This window comes from Tenrec ecaudatus, chromosome 12 (assembly GCF_050624435.1).
Source record: "Tenrec ecaudatus isolate mTenEca1 chromosome 12, mTenEca1.hap1, whole genome shotgun sequence".
Taxonomy (NCBI): Eukaryota; Metazoa; Chordata; class Mammalia; order Afrosoricida; family Tenrecidae; genus Tenrec; species Tenrec ecaudatus.
The window spans coordinates 82,159,096-82,181,076 of record NC_134541.1 but is presented as its reverse complement, the minus strand read 5'-3'; the positions used below and the strand labels follow the sequence as shown (position 1 = coordinate 82,181,076).

At 56.0% G+C, this 21,981-nt stretch overlaps 1 protein-coding gene across 5 annotated transcripts in view; it reads right to left on the bottom strand.

The window, feature by feature from the left end:
• The window catches only part of ZMIZ1 (zinc finger MIZ-type containing 1), a 250,550-nt gene that overhangs the window by 109,791 nt on the left and 118,778 nt on the right, over positions 1–21,981 (bottom strand). For all 5 annotated transcript variants that reach the window (XM_075564199.1, XM_075564198.1, XM_075564195.1 and 2 more), the window contains 2 exons: positions 13,543–13,651; positions 6,340–6,453 (listed from right to left, as the gene is read on the bottom strand). In XM_075564199.1, coding sequence (XP_075420314.1) covers positions 6,340–6,453; positions 13,543–13,602 — 174 coding nt within the window. In that variant the 5' untranslated portion in view covers positions 13,603–13,651. The remainder of the gene's footprint in view (positions 1–6,339; positions 6,454–13,542; positions 13,652–21,981) is intronic.

The window sequence follows — 21,981 nt, the reverse complement described above, 5'->3', positions numbered from 1 at the left end:
GACACTAAGCAGTTCTCCACCAGCATCAGTGGCCCCGCCGGGAGCTGCTCACAAGTGGGTAGCCCTTTGAGTAGGAAGCCGGGTTCACCAGTAGGGTAAGTTCAGGGCACTTGGCTCCCAACCTAATAGTGTCAAGGTCCCTGGATTGACGAAGCTGCTCAGGCAGGGCAGACTGCTAACATTCCTCAGTGCCAAGCTCTGAAGCCAAGCACCCAGCTGTTCCAACCACTGTCTAGAACCACAAGATGTTGTCAGAGTCAGCTTAGAGTCTGTTTCCAGAGTGGAGTGGGGGGCTCAGCACAGGGCATCTCTGCCAGCCCATCTGTGGAAGTATCTGCAGCTTAAAGATCCCGCCATCCCTTCTCAATGAATCTCAGGAGTGGGGGCGGTAGGGGAGGGGGCAAGGTGCTCCTGGGCCCCGTGAAGGGCTCCGCAGGTTTGTGCCCTTCTGCTTCCCTTGCCTTCCTGGCAACTCCCAAGGGTCCCGAGGCTGCCAGACCTGCTCCTGCCCGCCTACCTTCCTTGGTAATGGCAGCAAAATCAGCTTTCCTGATGAGGAAGGAAGGACGCTGGAAACGGAGCCATTTCGCGCAGCAGCTGGCTGGCTATGGCTGATTGGGAAGGGAAGTGCTCCCAGGCGCCGTGGGCTCATTTGCTCCCGAAAGGAAAGCCTCACAGTCAGCAAACCCTTAAGAGACCACCTGCTCCCCAGGCGCTCGGCCCACAGAGGCCTGGGAGAGGCTGCAGGGCCCACAGAAGGTCTGGGAGAGGCTGCAGGGCCCATAGAGGGCCTAGGAGAGGCTGCAGGGCCCACAGAGGGCCTGGGGGAGGCTGCAGGTCCCACAGAAGGTCTGGGAGAGGCTGCAAGGCCCATAGAGGGCCTGGGGGAGGCTGCAGGGCCCACAGAGGGCCTGGGGAAGGCTGCAGGGCCCACAGAAGGTCTGGGAGAGGCTGCAGGGTCCACAGAGGGCCTGGGGGAGGCTACAGGCTGCCACAGAGTTGGTGGGGCCCAGCAGCCTTCACCACCCAGCTGTTCTCTGCTTGACATTTTTGGAATTCATTCGCTACAAGGGCTCTAGGGCCAAAAGGGGGTGGGGTAGCCACAAATCTAGGTTAACCCCCTTGATTTAAAAACATGGACACTCGAGGCCCAGAGTGACACTGCATCATAGAGGGGCCAATGGATTCTCCCCACCATTTTGTCTCCCGGGAACTCCCTGTACAGGGTGAAGTGGTGGGAGGAGAAGGACGTTCCTAGGTCAGGTTACAGCTCCTCCATCAAACATAAGTCCTCTGCACAGACACGACATTTGCCCCTATACACCTAGACCACGTTCCAGAATCTCAGGGTCAGGTCGGGGCAAGGGCACCCTCACTGTCAGTCTCATGGCCTGTTGATTACTTCAAGCCTATAGATTCTTTATCATGGCGGACGGAGGGACCAGTTGCTGCTCAGCTGTTAATGGCAGTGTCCCTTGATTGGTAGGGGGGCTCTGGGGTGAGCGGGCTCGAGCAGTGCAGGCAGCTTTGTGCAGACTGGCGTATCCATAAGGATGTTATCTGAGGGAAATGTTGAGGCCTGAGAATGGGAGTAGTAAGAATACTGGCTCCCAGCAGGTATTGAAGGCCAAGTAAATGCTGACAGGTCCTGAAGCGCCCAAGCCTCACAGCAGTTCTGAGGCAGGTATGTCCTCTTTTATGGACAAGGACAGTGCTTGGCAGTGGCAGATCCACCTTCAGTCTGGGCACTTTAACTCAAAGTCTGAGCTCCTAGTCAAGCCACAAATGGTTAAAGTGCTAACCGCCAGCCTGCGCAGAACTCTCACGGCCCGGGCTTAGGATAGGAAGGCAAAGGTCCTTCTGTTTGGCCAATCCTGGCTAATCCTGTCACTCTGGTTAAGGAAAAGAACTAGCTCAGTTGAGCAAGAGTTGCCTCATGCAGGCTGCGAAGGCTGTCGTGTGACCTGCGCCCAACCAGACCGAGGGGCAGCTCCCTGAGCCCCAATGCTCAGAGTGCCTTGGGCCGCAGGGTCATGTGCCCCAATAGCCGTCCTTCGTGATGAGGAGGGGAAGGCAGACCCCCGAGAGATCGGGACCTTGCTGAAGGTCACACAGCACTGTGGCAGGCAGGGCAACCTGAGCTGGGTCCTGCGGGTCGGATGCCTGAGGGCTCAGGAATCCTGGCAACTGGGATCTGACTGGGCAGCCTGCGGTGTGTCAGAGAGGCCTGCTCCCAGTCCTGAGGCTGCACTGTCCCCGGGGGAGGTTCATGGGGCAGGTCTCCCGGAGAAAGGTGGGTTGAGGCAGCCCTCTTAGGGGCTCTGAGCTGAAGGCACGACCTGCCTGGCTCAGAGCTGCTCTCAGGCTGACTTTCCTCCTGGACTTGCTGTCGGAGAGCCTGCTGGGCAGTGAGTGCGGCTCCTTGTGCCACAGACTCCGCAGCCCAGCGTAAGGGGCAAATTCAAGGTCAGGTGGTGAGTCTGTTCGTCCCACAGGGAAGTGTGTGGTCTTGAAAAGGGGAAGCTGTCCGGCCATGAAGGAAGGAGGCTGGGGGATGTGGAAATAGCTGTTTCTAGCAGGGGCTTGGGCCCCATTCTCTGAGGATACGCAGAAACCAGAGGGGCCTGGGCCTGCACTACAGCCTCAACTTCACCCAGTAGGTGCGTCCTGCAGCAGGGCACTTTTCTCGGCTCTGAGGCCCCAGCTCCTACCTGTGGGGGGCCTGACCACCCCAAGTGTTTGGGTTCTCTCTCCAACAGCTGTCACCACCTGGGCCCCACCTTCTGTATTCTCCCATCACAGCAGGAGGGCAGCACTGAACTGCTGTTCTCTGGAGTCAGACAAGAGCTGCTCCATCACACCCGGCTCGCTCCCCTTCCCCGTGCCGCGGGCATGAACACTGTCCTTGGAAGGGTGCCAAGCCTGATCGGAGCAGTGTGGGTGCTCCGTGGACCCTTCGAGTGGACACCGCAGTTACAGGGGTACCTGCCTGTGGTTGCTGGAAGGCCCTCCCTGGAGAGACTGGGAATGGGGGCGGAGAGGGGTAGTTATTGATGTGTTGACTGGTTTCTGCCTCCCTCTTTGACCTCCTCTTCTACCTCTCCACCCCTGGACCCCACTGCCAGAGCCTTCTTCCTGGTCCTTGAATTTATCACTTAGGTTCCACCTCATGTTGGGTGAAGAGGAGGATGGAGCAAAGTCCAAAGAAGCCTGATTTGCGGGGCTCAGCGCTGCAGCCAAGGGAAGAGCAGGGAGTCAGAACCTGGTCCTGAAAGACACTGGTGCCCAGAGGACCGCTGTCCCCAGGGAGGCATCTGGCACCAGAGAAGAAAGCGGATGCAGGGCACTGCTAGCGGCCCTCAGGGCTGCTTCACCCAAGGGCCTGCTGAGCGCGCAGCCTCTGTCCTCCTTGTGCCAAAGCTGCTTAGAAGCCAGTATGGGAAAAAAGTGTGTCCATTTGCTGCCTGAGGCTAAGTGGTTTTTCATTTATATCCCTAAACTAAGCTGGATCCAGAGGAATTTGAATTTTCTTCCAGAGGCCACCCAGGGGATTTTGACAACCTAGCTCTGCCACGTGGAGGGGAGGTGTCTGCGTGGAGGGGAGGTATCTGCGTGGAGGGGTGGGGGGGACCACCTGGTGTCAGGACTAGCTGGGGATACCAGGACTGTGGTGGGGCAGCAGCAGCCAAGGAGGAATCATAGGGCTCCCTCTCTGTGCCTCGTGTGTACAAGGGGGGGGGATTATCTTTCCCCCATCACTTCAGGGGGTACTCCCTGGGTGCCTGTGGGTGTCTTATGACAGCCCCTTCCGGTTGCAGGCTGAGCTAAGCTCCCAGGGATAGTCTGACCCGGGTCTCCTGGCTGTGGCTGCTGGGCCAAACAAATGCTCCTTTGCCAGCTCAGAGGCAAGCTGGAGGGATGAGGGCCATTTGGAGAGGCCTGGGGAGTGGGCACTGTTTCCCCTCAGGATCCTTCCTCCAGGAAGTCCTCCATAATGTCCCCATCCCAACCCACAAGGGCACTTCCCTTCTGAGCTCCTGTCCTCACCCAAATCTTATTCCGTTACTCTCCTGCTTGTGATCCGATCCTTCAAGGACTCCCTTGCACCATTCCAATAACACCCAAATTCTCCTCTGCTGGGCCCGCAGGCCCGGTCTTAATTGGCTCCCACTTCCTTTTCAACTGCATGGTGCACTTCTCTCCCTTCTCCAGTGCTGCTGTCACCTGACTCTTACTCTGCTTCCTGGACAAATCAAGCCCCAGGGCCTTTGCACAGGCAGGCCCCTCTGCCAGGAGCACTCTCTCCCTCCCCCACAGCTGATTCCCCTCCCCCACAGCAGATTCCTCTGATAGCCAGGCCTCCACTGCAAGGCCACCTTCCCTGGGAGGCTTTGCCTGAATCTCCTTGTCAGCTCCTCTCCAGTGGGCCCTGCTGTGCGCTACTCAATGCCAGGATCCCCCAGTGACCCTGAGTGTGTTCTGCCTCGCTCAGTGTGCTCCCCTCAGGGCCTGGCCCACAGCAGGGAGTCAGTTGAATGGGTGGGTAAGGCAGTAGGGAGGGCAGGGCCAGAGATTGATCATCTCATGTCCAACTCTCCACCCATCTTGGCCAGGGCCATTCTCTGATTCAGCCCCTCTATCTGTGTCCTGGACAAGGGCAGCCCTGGGGCCATGAGCTAGGGGGCTGTGAGAACCTATACCTGGTCAGGTGCCTCTTCTTTCTCGTACAACCGCCAGTGGCTAAGATGGGCAAGAGACCTCTGGCAGCATCTGTCCCTACCCACAGGGCTCAGCCTGCACCAGGATCCCCGCAAAGAGGATTAAGCGCATCAGAGGGGGTGCCCAACAGGCTGAAGGGTGAGGAGGATTGAGCAGTGCAGGTTGGGCAGCCCTGAGGGAGCCAAAGGGGTTGGTTTCTGACAAGCAGAGAAGCCTGGGGGTAGGGGGTTGGCTGCATCCGCCTGGAGGGGGGCTGCTCTGGACATCCTTACTGGCTAAAAGCATCATCTCAGGACCCTCTTCTAACTGCCATGTGACCATGGATGTCAGTGACACTAAGTCTCAGATGCCTCGTCTAAAATGGGAAGATGGTAGGACCAACCCCCAAGAGGGAGTGAGGAGTCAACGAGAAGGGTGGACAGAGCACCCAGCCCAGTGTCAGGCTCACAGATGCCTCCTAAGGGCAGACTGCACATGGTCACTCCTCCGTTCATTCCAGGTGTGGGCCACTGGGCCTTTTGCCTAAAGGCCTGTTTGGCGCTTCCTGGGGGAGGAACACATGCTCTTGGGCTTTACACTCTCCTTTTCCACCCAGCATCAACTCGGCCTCTCTCTCCAAGCCTGGGGGCCTACCACACTCTCCAGCAATCTGCTGACCTGCTTTCCTTGAAAGCTGACTCAGCTCAGAGTCCTGCGAGATCGCCTCACTGGCTGCTGCGATGCCCTATGCATGCAGATACTGGCCACAGGCAGGGGTGCTCACACACTATGAGCGCCTTCCACACAGCTCGGTCAGCCAGTGAGCTTCTGACATGGCCAATCATGCCACAAGGTCTGGGCCTGGCCTCTGCTTAGCTTGCATCCTAGACCCTCACCCAGCTGCATTAATCACAGTTTTCGGGATCATGTTAAAACAACTTTGCACATGCTGTTCCGTGTGCTCAGATGATGCTTGCCAGCCTCAGCTGCTTGGCACACTATTACACGCGTATAAGTGGGTCCCTTTTCCAGTTTCCTGTCACCTACACCATCTTCCAGGGCAGGCCTTACTTTCTCTGCTACTTTCGCCATGGACACATTTTTTTTCCAAACACCCATTCTCTGTATTTTTGTCCCCCACTTAAAGGGGGAACCCGATATGGTAAAGAATTCATCTGTGGTCCCCGAATTTGGCCCAGAGAGGATACATGGTAAAGGGGGTCGATCCATGTTCCTTGAAGAGCTGGCTGAGGGCCTCTATAAATGGATGGATGACTGCAAACAGGGCTCCAAAAAGGTCCACTTAAAGAGTGAATGAAGGAAGGACTAGGTTGAAAGAGGGCGGAAAGCCCTTGAGGAATTTGTGGTTTTGCTTATGACAGGATATTTACCTCATCAGGAGGCCAGTGTCTTTCTTAACAGGGATGGGGTACACAAAGAGGACACAGGACTCTCCACTGTCATCAGACCCAGGTTCCCTGAGGGTATGGTGGGTACACAGAAGGGTCATCCCCGCTGGTCCCCCAGTGCCTCTCAACTCTTGTCCCCTCATTAACTAGAGGCCTTCCCAACAGATGGACAGGCATGCCAAGCCCCAGCCACCTTCCTGAGTGCGCGCAGGTAGGAGAGGAGTGAACTCACTGTCAGACAGCCCATCAGGCTCTGCTCAAAGGGTCGCTGGAAGGCTCGAGGGTCTCCACACCAGTCCAGCAGCTCCGTGGCAGCATTGTGGAAGTTGGCAGGATTCTGTAAGTGCTGCGGGAAAGAAAAGGAGGCGACATAAGGCTCCAGGTGGAGACTGGCAAGATTCGCCTGTGAGGTCTGGGGCAGGGAAGGCCCCAGCTCCACCAAGGAGATAGCCAAAAAAGGTCTAACTCCTCCTCAGGCATCTTTCCGCAGCGTCTGTCCCACACCCAGCCTGACCCTGAGCAGCAGGATCAGCAGCCCCATTGGAAAGCCAGTAAGACCACAGTCTAGAGAATTGATGTGAAGCAGGTTTTTATGCTGGCAGTGCAGGGACAGGCTCGCAGGGCTCTGGCTTTCCCTAATCCAAGACAGGCTGACCCTAGAGCAGTGGTTCTCAACCTTCCTAATGCCTCGACCCTTTCATACAGTCCCTCATGTGGTGGTCACCCCCAACCATAAAATTATTTTTGTTGCTACTTCATAACTGTAATTTTGCTACTGTGATGAATTGGTGACCCCTGTGAAAGGGTCGTTCTACCCCCAAAGGGGTCGTGACTCCCACAGGTTGAGAACTGCTGTCCTCGAGATTCCTCACTTTTGCCTTTCATTGTGGAAGCCCAGATCTGTTTGCCGCCCAGGGCTGCTCTCCTAAAGTCCACCAGGTGGTGTGCAGGGGGCCAAGCACAGCTGGGACCATCAGATCATGGTGTGTCTGGTCTATGTGCCCCCAAATGCTCAGGTGCATTCCCTCAGAGATCCGTCTGGCTGCTCTCTGTCTGCTGCTGTTGTGGGAGTGAGCTGGCTCAGACCCCTCCCAGTCAGGAGTGGAGTCAAGAGGCTGAATTCTGGTAGCTAGCTCCTGGCCCTCAGGAGCTCTGGTGGTAAAGGTCAGTAGTTTGAACCCACCAGCTTCTCCATGGAAAAGGAATCTCTGTAATGATTCAAACCTGCCTCAATTCCAATTCACAAAACCTGCTGTCAATTCCAATTCACAGTGAACCTATATAGGCTTCATGGGAACAGACAGTCTCATCTTTCTCTTGAAGAGTGGATGGGTTGTTGAACTACTGAACTTGAGGTTAGCAGCCCAGGGTTACCTCTGTGAGGGTTACTGTCTTGTGAAGCCTATGGGGAGGTTCTGTAAGATTGCTATGAGTCAGAATCAACTTGAAGGCAGTGTTGGATTTTAAATTTTTAGTGCTTAAGTCTACAGATTTGGCTTTCCATCTTGAGACTAGGGGCTGATGGGGTAGGGGTAGGGTGAGGTAGAGGTGCAGCAGGGGGCACCAGCAGGCCTCTTGTGTTTACCCCCTCATTCTATAACACCTGTTCATCCCTCTGGGGCCAGCTGAGTGTGACATTGAATGTAGGAGATGAATGACAGGGCAGGAAAAGGGCAGGGCTGCCAGCTGGGGCAAGGGCCTGCAAGGCCATGTGGGTATGTGGATGGTATCAGGGTGGGTGTGCCCATGCAGCAGATCTGTAGGTGCTGGCAGGGAAGATGTGGATTATTCAGGGGGCTTGTCCTGATTTCTTCAGGGAGTGGTGGCTGTAGCCTTCCCTAGGCTCCTAGAAGGGACCCTGGACCTGGCCTCAGGGAGACAGGGTGCTTCATGGCCTCCCACTTGGGCGCTGGGGCCTGGCCCGTAAGATAGGAAGATCCTTTCACCTGCCTCGGTGAGGTGAATGAGGAAGCCAGGATACAAAATTTAAGGAGGCACCAGGTCTCAGGCCTAACCTTGCACTTCTATAACCCATAATTTTTTTTAGCACTTCCTGAAATTTTCTATCCTTGATCCCCCCACCCCCTCACTTTACTCCACCTTCAATTTCATGATTTGAGACCCTAGTGTGAGAAGTAGGGAGCCAGGTGAGGGGAAGGGGTGGGCAATGACCACCATGCTGGACAGAGTCATGCATGTCTACCAGGTTATCAGGGGACAGGAATGATTCATGCTCAGGTAGCTGTCAGTCCCCCCAGTGAGTGAGAAGCTCAGGAAAGGGAGGCTGTACAGCTCAGTCTGTCCTGCTCTCCCTCTGGGACTGGGGACACACCAAAACTCAGCGTGCACACTGCCCTTGACAATTTGCTTGCTCATCCCTAACCTCACTGACTCCTCCCAACACTCCCGTCTCATTCCTTAGAGGTGAGAAAAAGGACTCTACATGGTCTGACCATGGCCACTCCGCTGGCAGGGATTCAAGGCCAGGATGGGGCACTGACACCCCTGCGGGTCATTCCGTGGCCATGATGCCCACTGAACTCCAGCTGGGGCACTCGGGCCTGAGAGCTTGGACTACTAACAGGGACAAGTGAGCTCGTGAATGGAAGAAGGCATGGGCCCAACCCACAGCTCTCAGTCCGGCTCAACCTGTCACCTGATCGTCGTGGAGAAGGGAGAGGTGGCTGGAGGGGTCTCACCCCTGCTCAGTTTGCAATTCACTGTGTGAAACTTGGCCTCGACTCGCCTCAGCTGTGAAATGGGCAGAATGGTCCCTTCACTGTTTGGATCACAGACATGATGCATCCGGGTCACAGAGCACACCCAGGAACCCGAGAAGACGTCTGTCCCGTAGGCCGTAGTGCTGGCCAGGGCCCTCTCCCTAAGCCTGCTGGTTTCGGTTCTAGGAAGTAGGAGGGGCGCAGTTGACAACTCCAGACAGTGGCTCTCCGCTCAAGACCTGTCGCGTGTGCTTCCTGGTCCCAGGGCTGGGGAATGCAGGCAGCGGTGGATGTGGGCAGCCGGTGGGGTAGGAGCGTGGGCCCACATTGCCTTACCCTCCTGGCTGCTAAGCCCTTGCAGCTGTACAATGGGGTGATGGGTCATGGCTTGCTCTGTGGAATTTTGTTTCACTTCAAGCCACTTGCAACGATGTGTTTGCGTGCGGCCCAAGTTTACGGATGGCAGGCAGTGTGGGGAGTGGCCTGGAAGAGGCCGCCCCACAGGAGAAGGGAAGAGGGCACGCTGCAGGGAGGAGAGCCGGCAAGCGAGCAGCAACAGAGCACTCCGGCTGGGGCTGTGGTGAGGATTAAACCAGATTAAGAGGGTTCAGCACTTGGCAGAGTGCCCAGCACCTGGGTGCCCTGACATGGGCTCCCCTGACTCCCTGCAAAGCGCAGCAGACACCCTCAGTCCTGGGGCTACGGGGGTTCCTGACCCCTGATTTTGAGAAGATGGAGAACTTTTGCCTTCTAAAAACCACCCTTCCCAGAGGGCTGCAGGAGCCCAACCTCCTCTTCTGCCCGCTCTGAAGCATGCCCCATCTGAGGCCATGGCAGCATCAGGGCTCCAGGTGGGCAATGAGCAAGCAGCTAATTCCCTGGCCGGCCGCTCCCTCGGCTAACCGAGTTGTTCCGTTTATTGATGCGATGTCACACCCAATTAGCAAGGTCAGGCGGCCGGCCGCTGCTCCCTGCTCTTCCCGCTCAGGCTCTGGGATCTCCGTCATGGGCCCACTTCTGTGAAGGCTCTAAAGCACCCAGTCCCCTCTCAGTCCCCAGGCGCCAGCTCCAGTCAGTGCCTCTCATTGGTGGAAAGGACGTTAGGCACGCCCTTCCCTGGCCCTGCTACACAGCTGCTCCGTGGCCTGGCTAAGTCCTTACTCTCTGGGCCTGTTTTCTTGCTTCAACCATGACGCAGCTCGAGGTCACAGAGAGCTTAAGTGACACCGGGAAGCAGGCAGGGCACACCTGGTTCAAAGGCTGCCTCAGACAGCTTCCCCGTGTGTGAAGTGGGTGTGGTAGCAGCTTGTGAGGCGGTTGCAAAGTTCAGAGATAAGATATGTAAGGCTCCTACAAGGTCAGCAGTTTGAACCCACTGGCTGCTCTGAGTCAAATGAAATTTTCTACTCCCACACAGAGCTGTGGTCTTGGACATCGACAGGGGCAGTTCTACTCATCCTGTAGGGTTGATGCGAGTCAGAATGAACTCCGTGGCAGTGAGTTTGGGGGGTGTTTTTCTTTTTGACATGATTTATATGAACCTCACCTCCCTGTGGGATAAGCACTGGGCCGCTCGGCCCGATGTTGGCAGTTCAAATCCAACAGCCATTGTGAGGGCCAAAGTTGAGGCTGTCTGCTCCTGTAAAGACTTACAGTCCCAGAAGGACTGGGTAAGGCCACTATGAGTCAGAGCAGACTTGGGGGTGGGTCCTATGTGATGGCTCTTCTGCGATTCTTTGTTTCTCTGGGCGGCCATTGGTTGGCACGAATATTCTATCCTTCACCTGAAGGCCTGCCCCCTCCACGGCTTCTCAGAGACCTGGGCTGCACCCCATGGCCCCTGAGTTTGTTGGGGCAGGTGCGGGTCACATCCACGCCCAGACCAGGGATTGGCCATCTTTAAAGTGATAAATTCACCTACTTATCCATCTGTGAATCAAATGATCCATCTATGCATCTGTCCATCCATCTATCCACACCAAAACCAATTCATCCACTTGCTCACCTACCCACTCATCCATTCCCTACTTTATCTATCACTCACCCACCTATTCATCCAGCTACCTATCCATCCATAAGTTAATTTATCCAGCCATCTACCCAATCATTCATTCCTTTATCCATCCATCATCTATGCTGCTCACTACCATCTTCCCATCTAACTACCCATCTGAATGCCCATCCAGTCATTCCAGATCTATCAATCGATCAGTCTACTTTCCCCCGGCCCGTCTACTCCGGGGCTGGACTCTACGCTAGCCTCTGTTGACCTAGACTAGAATATGACCTATCCTGTGGGTCAGGGAGACTCAGATTGGCAGGAGAGCCTGTAGCTCAAGGGAGAAAGAGCAGGTGCCTGTAGGCTTCTCAGGAAGGGCCTGGGCTCAGAAAGAGAACAAACACTCAGAGTGGCACCTGGGGACGCAGCTTGGCAGGGAATTAGCAGATCTGCACAGCTTGATCTCCAAGTTGGGGATGCTGCAGACAGAGACCACAGGCTCCCAGCTGATGCGATGCTCTAGGGAAGCTGTGGGGTAGATGTGTCAGCACTGAGCTGGGTCTTATGGGTGGTAAGTGCTGACCCAGGAAGCTCTGGAGGACCCAGGACATGGAGACAATCTATTTCCCACTGAAATATGCACCATCTTCTGGGCCCAAGGCAGTCCTGGGCCTGGCCCCTCTGTCCCCTGACCTGGTGGGAGTGCACTTGTGTGAGCAGAGGCAGGCTGGGGAAGCCAGCTGAGGCTGCCCCCAGACTTCTGCAATGTCCAGGCCTAGATGGCTGAGCGTGCACTCTGATATCCACGCTACGAGGAACGAAATGAAGTGACAAGCTAATTGAGGCCATGGAGTTCCTCAGTGGCGAAGAAGAGGCTAGGGCTCTGGGCGCCATGTGTGCCAGCTTGCGAGGCGCTGGTCCTGTGCTGCAGAGCTCACAGAACGGTGAGCCAAGGAAGTGCGAGAGGGGCTTGGAAGGAGCATGGTGCCTGGTGCATGGGGTGGCAGGAGTGCACGCTGATCCCCATGGGAGCAGATGGGAGACACTGGGTCAGAGGCACACCTGGGTTGGGGCGCAGAGCCCAGCCCCTGTGGAGGCAGGGTGGATGGGTGCCAGGAGGAGGGGAGGCACATCATCTGGTTCTGGTCCAGGGTCATGAGCAAGGGCTTGATTGGCATTGGGGAGAGCTGTTGGGGCTGGGTCAACCTGCAACAAGTTTTCCATTTCCTCTCCTTAGACCTTGAACTGGCTCCAGGGTTTCTCTACTAGATGCCAACAAGAGGACAGGAGGACATCCACAATTGGTCAGAAGCCTCTATCCCACCTGGGGGACCCCACTGAAGCACCCACTGCTCTCTTGCACAAGAGGAAGGGAGAAAGGGTGGGTGAGCCCGAGACCAGCCTGAGCACCACCTGATCCAGGGGTCACACAAGTGGCCTACCCTGGCTACTGGCCTTTCCAGCTTTGTCCACTAAGCCCAGGTCCTTGTGTGGTGATACACAGAGGCCAGGGGTATCACTGCCCTTGGCCAATAACCTGCTACAGGCTGGGGTTGGGCTACGTAATTTACCCCATTACCTCATGTATCTACTGTATGTATTTACCCATTACCTATGTAATTTACCCCCATTACCTTACAACAGAGGCCTGTTTGGCCCCATCTGACAAATGGGGGGACTGAGGTTCGGATCAATGAAAGGAAGAGCCTGAGACCTCACTGTACGTACATAGAGGAGTGCAGGCATGGGGCCAGGCCTATCTGACTCCAAGGACCATGCTCCCCACCCCACCTCCCACACATCCAAATGGTGCCGGCATGGTGGTGGTCTAGGAGTGGAATTCTCACTTGCTGTGCAGGAGACTTAAGGAGCCCTGGTAGCATAGCAGGTTATGTGTTGGAACGCTAACCTGAAGGCCAGCAGTTTGAAACGACCAGCAACTCAGAGAAAGAGGAGGCTTTTTACTCCCGTAAGGAGCTAGTCTCAGAAACCCACAAAGGGCAGTTCTAGTCTGTCCTATAGGGTTGCTTTAAGCCAAACTCGATTTGGCTGCCAGTATGGTTTTCTGCATTTTGGATGCAGGAGTCTTGGGTTTAATTCATAGACAGCGAGTCTCATGTGAAGGCTTGTGTGTGGCTGGGACACTCAACAAGCTTCAGCAGAGCATCCAGACTGAGATAAACTAAGAAGAAAGGCCTGGGGAAATCTTCCAGAAATCCGCCAGTACAGTCTATACCTCACAGCAGGCCACCATGAGTATGACATGAGATAAGGCAGTGCCCTGTCCTACTGGATCCGGGGTTACTGGGGGCCAAGGCAGTCAACATTAACAACAACAAGAATAGACTGAGCTGGCTGCTGGGAGGATGGGGACCTCACTTTCAGCCACAATTAGGCTTCAACACATCTTCAAGTTGGGGCTGCTGAGTCCAGAGGGAAGTCACACAGCTGGGAAGAGAGCGAAGTAATAGGAGGCTTCACAGGTAGGTGTGTACAACTTCCATGCTAGACTGACCCATGCCAGCAACAGTTGAACCAGGTGAGTGGTCAGAGAGATGCAGGCAGCTAGCCCAGGTCCACCACCTCTTCCCAGCACCCTCTGATACCTGTGCTCCTATGGCCCTAGCTGCCCCATCACTCAGCCCCTTGCCAGCAGGGCCGGGGCGGCCGGGTAGGATTGGGCCCTGCTGGAGCTCAGGTCCACCCACACACCCACCTGCTTGATGCACTGCAGCCGGTCATTTGTCTGCTGGATGTGCCTGTCCATAGAATTCATTCTGGCCGTTTCACTGGGTTCTACCCGAGAGCCATGAACGTGGTCCAGCCTATAAAGAAAGACAAGTGAGGGTGTCACTGGGCTCAGTGCCAGGTCTGCCAACCTCTCCCTCCCAGCCACCCTCAGCCCCAAACCGGACGTGCTAGGTCAGTGACCCTGTGGTTCTAGGGTGCTGTTATCACACCCCCACTTGACATATGAAGAAATCAGAAAACAGAGAGGTGCCAGTTGGTTAGAAGCAAGCTCCAGAATCCTGGCTTTCCCATTATAACTCAGCTTTCTGGATAGGCACTGGGGAGCCGCTAGGGTCCCCCACTGGAAGGCTGCCTCAGTGCTGCAGGTGTGGGTGGGAAGGCAGTGGTGAGACATCATTCTCCTCCCCCCCTCCCCCCCACGTTCGCATACCATGGCTGCTTGCCCCTCCTCCAGAATGTCTATCTGTATGCCCTTGGCCAGCCTCCTAGGAAGGGGGCTCCCGGAAGCTAGGGACAGACTGCAGTAGGGTCAATAGGGTGCCGGACGCCACCTGACTCTCCCTGGTACCACCCAGGGGCCGTAAAGGTATGGGGCACACTGACTGCCAGGGTCTCCAGGAAGGAGCACCAGTTCCACAGATAGCCTGGGGCAGGGTCTCTGAGCTGGAGGAATTCATTAAACAAAGGATCAGGGCAGCTCATCTCCTGGCTGAGGGGCCTGAAGGGAAGTACAAAGCCCCAGCCTTGTGCAGGCCTAGCCTCAGCCCAGCAGGCTCTGCTGGCCAGGACAAAGAACTGGTGGTAGACCAGGACACCAGCAGAGGGCGCTGTGGATGAATCCATGCGTACAAATAAAGTGAGCTCTTGGATTGACTCCCAACCAGGACGGGCTTGGAGGGGCATCTCTGTTTGTGTGGGCCTGTTTCCCCACGAGAACAGTGCAGCGAGAGGGCAAGGGATCAATCAGGTGGTCGCACCACACTGGGCATGCAAGTAGTCACTTCTCCCAGGGTGGCCATTTTGCCCCCCCGGGGGGCTAAGACCCTTTGGGGTGTTGATAAATGCCTATAGAAGGACTGACCACGGGGGAGTTTCTGGATCCTGGGGAAGCTCAGCCCACCTGGGCAGCCACAGCTGGGAGTTGCCAGCCTCCCTCTAGAAGCATTTCCCTGTACAGACTGCAAAGTGGGGAAGACAGATCTTTTTAAGTTCAGGCTGGTCTCCAAGCTGGCTCACGGGCAATGCTATCAGGAAGCTACGTGCAGCCAAAAGGAGTTGCCTTCGGGTTCAAAGAATCCCAGAGTATCACTGGCCACATGCTGTGAGGTCCCACTGCCTTCCCAATGCCACCTTAGTCTAGAGGTGAACGGGCAGAGGGCAAAAACGGTATGGTCTATCTGAGTCCTGCTCCCAGGGGGCTTTTCGACCAAGCACAACTCCCACTTTAATAAATAAACCCAATAGGGAACACTGGGCTGGGGATCCCTGGAGAACTCAGCCGACCACAGGGACAAGTGTTTTGTGTTTCTCCACCCCTGAAAGGGCAAAAAGCCCAGCTGATTCGGGAGGCCCACGTGTAAGAGGACATTCCTAAACAGCTGAGCTCCAGGGTGGAAAGGTGGGAGTATTAGCCCCAGGGAGGGATGGGACTGGTGAAGTCAGACCCAGGAGAGAAAGCACCAGAGCATCAGAAAGCAAAGGGTCCCAGATGAGGAGAGAGGAGGGTTAAGGTGGAGGAGGCATTGGAGACTAGTTCATTGGCTTGGTCAGGCCCCGAGAGAGCCTTCTGCACCTGCCCTGGGTCCCTGCGGCAGTCCAGCCACTTTGCATTGCTAATTTAATCTTCAAAGGGCTCAGAGGTGAAGTGACTTGCCCTCGGTCACACAGCGGTCACACAGCGAGGAAGCTGCTGAGCTTAGAGTCAAACCTCTCGGGCTGAGCCTGCCAACCCTTGCTGGGTTGCTCCCTGCGCACTTCTAAGCGGGAGGTCGGAGTCTGCCAGTAGTCTCTTGGTCTCCAGGCTGTAACTGGGCCTAGAGATGTTAACCCACACAGCTTGTCAGAGCCCACCCACTCCTTCCCCAAACCATCCCAGAAGCACCGGTCTCCCCGCACAGGCAAGAGAATGGTAAGTGCTTTACAGCCAGCAGAGGTCGCCCACCACCATAGGAACACCCTCCCGGCTCGGCTCACCGCCTCCCACCTCCACGGCTCCTGGGAGTCTCTACAAATGCTGTGGCCACGCAGCTCCAGCACATACCGCTGCCCAGGCTCCCTCTTTACCAGAGGGCTCCGTGGGCCTGGCCCTGATTCGCCCCTGGTCTGTGGGGTACCTGAATGGGGAGTAGGTGCAAGCAGTCACCACCCCCAACCTGCCCCTCTCATGGAATCACGCCTCAGCTTTGGGGCCCTGGCTCTCTCCTGGTGTGAAGGGCTACCAGGTGGTAGGAAATGCAGGTTCATCAGCATGGGGGCCTGGAGGCGACCTGGGGGGGGGGGGGTCAGCTCCTGCTCTGGCGCTCTGCTGCTGTGTCCGGAGGGCAAGCACGGCCTCTCCAAACCTCAGTTCCCAATCTGCAAAATGAAGGGCTGGCCGGCCGTTGGCAGCTCTTTACATGATAACATGTTCAGATTTATGTATTAGGATCTCCAGCTGTCTGGAAAACTCCACCTGCCAAGTGTGAAACACTTGGCCTGGAAACAGCAGAGCCTGTCCCAAGGCAGGCCCATGGGGAGCCTGCCGGCCAGGGTGGCCTAGGACAGCAGCCGTGGCCTGTTTCAGTCACACATTTTCCCTTGTCTCTTGTGTTCTACATACCGTTCCTTAGGCCTCAGGCTGTTTACCTGACCGCTGTGTATGGGATTCCTTGGCCGGTGCCGCCTGGGTTGGCCCAGTGTTTCCGACTGTCTCCAAGCGGGCTCACGGGCAATGCTATCAGGTGAGGTGGGCCATCTTACTTAACCATTAGCAAAGTACCGCTGAGGCCACCCCAGCCCAGCCCAATCCAGAGGCTGCTGAGAACCAAAAGGGCCCTGGGGACCACCAGCGCAGGGTGCCGCTTGGCCGGACGGGAGGCAGAGGCCCCGGAAAGGACATATTTGCCTGAGCTTTAGAGGGTGTCAAGGGTGAGCTGGACAAGGCAGCCAAGAGTGAGTGTACCGGATGTGGTGGCAGGTGGGGAGAGGCAGCGGAGCCCCCTGCCCTCCTCCACGGGCAAGTGGCCCGGCCAACATTGGCTATGCTCACCTGACAGTGGGCTGTAGTTGTTTGCTTTGGTGGTCAATCCTGGGGGAGGATTCGCTCACATGCACGTGCACATTCTCACACGTCAGAGCAAGTCTGCATGTACGGGAGAGCACGCGCCTCCCCAACAGCTTGCACAGGCAAGTGGCAGGGCCCTCAGGGACCTGCGTGAGCAGCGGCGCACAGACCCATCACCGCACACATCTGCACCTTGGGTCTCCCGGGCGGGCGCGCAGTGCCAGCAGTGAGGGCCGGGGCCTGCAGAGCAGAGGGGCACTTGGGGTCCGCCCACTGCTCGCTCTGGCAGGCAAGCTGTCCTCTAGGCACCCATCCTGGCCCTTTGCCGGCTCTGACCCCGGAGAGGCAGATGTCTGGGGCCTCCAGATTCTGCAGAGAGCCCAGCATGTGCCCCCAGACGCAGGGTCCACCTTGGGCAAGGCCCGCCGCCTCCCGTCACTCCCAGGCGCATGCCCTGGTCCCGCTGCCTCCTGGCCCCTCCCTGCTCTGAGTGGCACACCACCTGGCACCACTCCTCCGCCAACACGTCGCTACTGCCCCCTTCTTTCTTTTTTGGACAGTTATTGATCATTATAGAGAAGGCGGTCCAAAAAGGGTTGCTACAAAATAACAGAAACTTTATTCAACAAAAATATCAAAATAGGAAGCTATTGCTCCTTCCACATCATCCATCTAGAGTTCTCTGTTTACAAAATAAACAAACAACTTTTTATTTTGAGTTAGATGAAACGGTACAGAACAGATCATGCGATTTACACCCAACAATTCTGACACACTTTGTTTCAGCTCGTTCACGGCAACCTTCTCAGAGTGCCAACCCTTATTCTCACGGGGTGTCCTGCTTCCACCCCACCTCCTTTCCGGACCCACTGAACTTTGTCACTTGGCAAACGCTGTCCTTTGGAGGTTCTCGCATTCACTGCCAACGAGCTGATTCCAACTCTCAGCGACCCCATAAGAGGGGCAGCTACCCTCGCGGGTTTCCATTCTCTGCAGGAACGGACAGCCTCCTCTTCCTCCTTCAGAGCGGCTGGGGGGTTCCCACCACTGGCCTTGTGGTTAGAGCTCCATGCGGAGCCCACTACACCGCCAGGGCTCCTTTGGGTCTTGTCCAACCACAAGCTAACTCAGTTCCAGGCCTGAAGGGTAACTAAGGACCTTGGTCTTCTTAGGGGTCCCACCTGTACCTAATGATCAGGAAGCCTGATATCTATTAGCTTTGTGCACTTGGGTTCCTATTTTCCTCCCAGTCTACACAGGATTTTCTCAATAGAACCTTCAGAGCAGCTGGTAGTGGTAGCTGGGCACCATCTAGTTCTTCAGGTCTCAGGGTTGTACCATTCTTTCTTGCCTTCCTTCCACATAGAATTGCTCATTCCCAATCCTGTCCCCTCATTGTCTCTGGCATATACCTACACCACTGGTAGGTTTTTGCATTTGCCTTCCCTGCCAGCTGGGGCATCTTTCCATTATGGATCCCTGGGGTCAAGCCCAGCGACTGGCACCCAGCAGGCACTCAGTCATGCTTCCTGAAGGCATGGGTGGATCGACTCTGCAGGGAGGGCTCTGGAACCGAGGTGAAAAGAGCCTAAGAGGCTCTCAGGGCTGGGGGTGACTCACATCCACCAGTTTGGGGCTCTCATTAGATTGCCCTTTCCAGGGACTAGCACCACTCTCTATCTACCCACAAACTACCCCTGGTTGGATTAAATCAGGTAGTGGTGGCAGAAACATTTTGAACATAATCTGGGAGGGGTCCAAGTGACTGCGGTTGGGTAAGCATGGTTGAGTCTGATGCCTTCTTATCTGAAAGGTGAAGGACCAAGAGCAGAGGATGGAGAAGGAGGAGACTGATGAGTTATCAGAAATAAGGGCAGACGGCAAAAGATCAGTGTGGGGCACCTTCCTGGGACCTGTTGCCCTCCAGTGCTTGCCGTGCAACTGGAACAGGCCCTTGGGCCGCCTGAGGGTGAAGGTGGGACAGGGCAGGCCCTGACAGCCAGATCTTCTGGCCTTGAGGTAGAGGGAAGCCCAAAGGGGAAGGTACCCTCTTGTCTTGACTCACAGGGCCAAGGAGCTACGTGAGGCAGCCTCGAGAGTGTTTTGAGAGGACGATTCTGGGTGTGGACAGCAGGTCTGAAGCTGGCCTGGGCAGTGCTCCTCTGCATGTCTAGTCCTCATGATCCTGGAAGGGTGGACCCACTTCTCTCTAGGACAAAAAGGTTCACCCAGTTGGAGCAATACCAATCAAGGAGGACATGGGTCAGTGATGTCCTGAGGGAAAGGCACTGGCCTTGGGCTGGGCCATCTTGCCTGTGTTGGGAGCGCTCATTCCTCTGGGGCATATGGCCCCTTCAAATGCTCAACCATGCCCTTGAGGACAACCCTCCTGCCAGCTTCTGGACGCCCTCCAAATCCCCAGTCTTATGGTGAGCATCCTCAGTTTCTCAGGCCCACATCAAAGGAGGACTAGACAAGGCTGGAAAGGCCTCTCACTCCCATGGCTACGCCTCCACGTGAAAGGAGAAACCACGGGCCTCCATGTTCCTGGTGCTAAGCATTCCCTCAGGACACTCTGTGATGTTCCAATGATGACAAAGGCTCCGGGGTATCCAATGACTTGGTCAAGGTCACACTTCTGGGAAGTGGCAGTGCCAGGGCTTGGACTCAGGTCTGATTACAAAGCCCGTGAGGTTTTCCTGCATTACGCTCTCCATGGTAACCTAGCAGGTGTCCCATTGCGAGAGTGTAGGGAGGGGACTGCCCTTTCCCTGGAGGACTGAGGGCAGAACCAAGATGAAGGGAAGGGTCACAGGCCTGTTTGGTGCTGTCCTCTGCTGCGCCCGGCCACAAGTCTTTCCGGAGACAGCAGTGCTCATGCCTGTAATCCCCAAGGTCTCAACGCCATGAAGGAGAGGCTGGAAGAGAGCTGGAGACGGAGGCAGGGTTCTTGCCCATCAGCTCGTGCCTTCTCAAAGACTGGCACTCCCTTCAGAGGTTGCTATGTCCCTGGCAAGGAGGTGTTCTCCAATGTCCTCTCCTGACCCCATCTCCCCCTGGCTCCAGATCATCCCACCTGGCCCTCTGTAGGCCCTCCAGACTGAGGCAGAGCCCATGGCACAGACCACAGGGAGCTGGTCAGGACCACCTGTCCAGGGATGGCAGGGCTGCAATGCACCAAACACCTCCTGCACCCATGGCAGGCATGGCTAGTCAGCCGCCACACTCTTCCTGCTGAGTCTAGGCATGCCCAAGCAATCCTTTGTACACCCTTCTGCCAGTCATTCTTAACTCCCTGGCACTGATCATGGCACGGAAACTTCTGGCACCTCCATCTCAGAAAGAAGACGGAATAGAGATGCAAACTGTGGAGGCAGGAGGTTGGGGTGGTGGGGGGAGGGGCGGTGGTGCTTTGCTGGAGGCCACCACCTAGTCAGAGCGAGCAGAGACTGGAACACAGATTTCCCAATTTCTGCCCGTGGGCCTATTGTGCTCAAGAAAGCAGGAGGTAGGCTCTATTCAAGGTGAGAGTCTCGTGCATGGGCCACACTACAAGCTGCCTGCCGGTGAGTACTGTCCCCTGTCGCAGAGAAACGGAGGTTCCAAAAGGGTGAATCTACCCATAAGGGAGGCTTCAGTGAGCGAGGTTGTACCTCAACTTTTATGTTGCACCAATGGTGTGTCTTCTCCTATAGTCAGTGGCTAGGAACTATCAAATAAAACCGATGAAACTTTTTTCCTAAAAAATTACTGAGGAAATTAAGAAATCAGAAGGGAGAGCTTCCTGTGAGCGAGAAGTGGAACAAGAGTCCTCACGGCTTTGATCTCAGGGCCGTCCTGGTATTTTAGGAGTCCTGGGGGTACTGTGGGTTAGCTGTTGAGCTGCTACTGCGAGGTTGACAGTTCACACCCAGCAGGCACTCTGAGGGAGAACGGTGAGGCTGTTGACTCCTGTAACGACTTCTAGTCTCCGAAATCCTATCTGGGTCACTATGAGTTGGAATTGATTTGATGGCAGTGGGTGTCCTCCATTTGGCTATCCTGGCTGGTTCAAATGATTGCTGCTGCTAGCACTACCTCTACTGAGTGAAAGGGGGCATTTAACCCCACCCAGAGGTGTGCCAGAAGAAAGGGCTGCTGATCTGTTCTGCAAGGTCAGACCCTGGAAAACCCCAGGGAGCAGTCCTCTCTGTTTGCACAGGGACCCCACTGAACCAGAGGCCCCTAACAGCCACACATGAGGAACTGCGGGGCAGGGCAGCAATGGAGTTGAGCAGAAGGTCTCCCTGCAAACTGGGGGTGGGGAAGGACCTGCCCCCAGGCCTCAGCCTGTCCTCCTCAGCTTCTGTAGGGGCAGGATGGGCCAGGGCATCTGGCAAGGGGCTCTGCATCCTCGTCAGAATCTGTGGCGCCTCCTACAGAGACCCAGTGTGGTACCCATGGCTCTGTGCAGGGATGCCCGACATCCTCACGTCAGGGGGGCCGATCTGGGCTAGACTGGTGTACTGACCCACAAAAGCCCTCCCCATGCTTCTCCGATAGCCCAGTTTGTGGCCCCAGTCACCTGGGTCTGCAGTCTATCACGCTGACTGGCAACTTGACTGTTTAAGGAGTCTCTGGGACTCTGACTTCGGTGACTGGGTTGCCCGCTCCAAGGTCAAATGTGGGCGCCACCTCTGTGCACCACATCCCATCCTTGGGAATCCTTCTGCCTGCTGAGAGCTCATGGAGCCAACACTCATAGGCCCCGTGCTTTACCACACTGCCCTCCCTCGCTTGGTACTCGGTGCAGGCACTCCCCAGTGAACGAAACACTTTTGGGTCCACCTCATTTGGCCAATCTAGATGGCAGTAGAGTTTAGCTTGCTGGGTTCAAGCCTACCTTGCTACCTGGAGGCTTCCAGGGCCACACATGTGCCTCAGGCTCGCCATCCGTTCAATGGAAGTAGGAATGGTGGCGGCTGCACTTCTTGAGTGGGTAAAGAGGAGGCTCTGGGCACAGCTCCCGGCACCGGGCAAGCACTGCTCTTTCTAAGGGGTCGGGTCCTCATGTGTGTGTATATATATTAAAATCGTATGCAGATGCTAAATTTGTAAACCCACATAGCAGAAGGCATTCTCTGAGTGGAGGGTGGGGTGAGT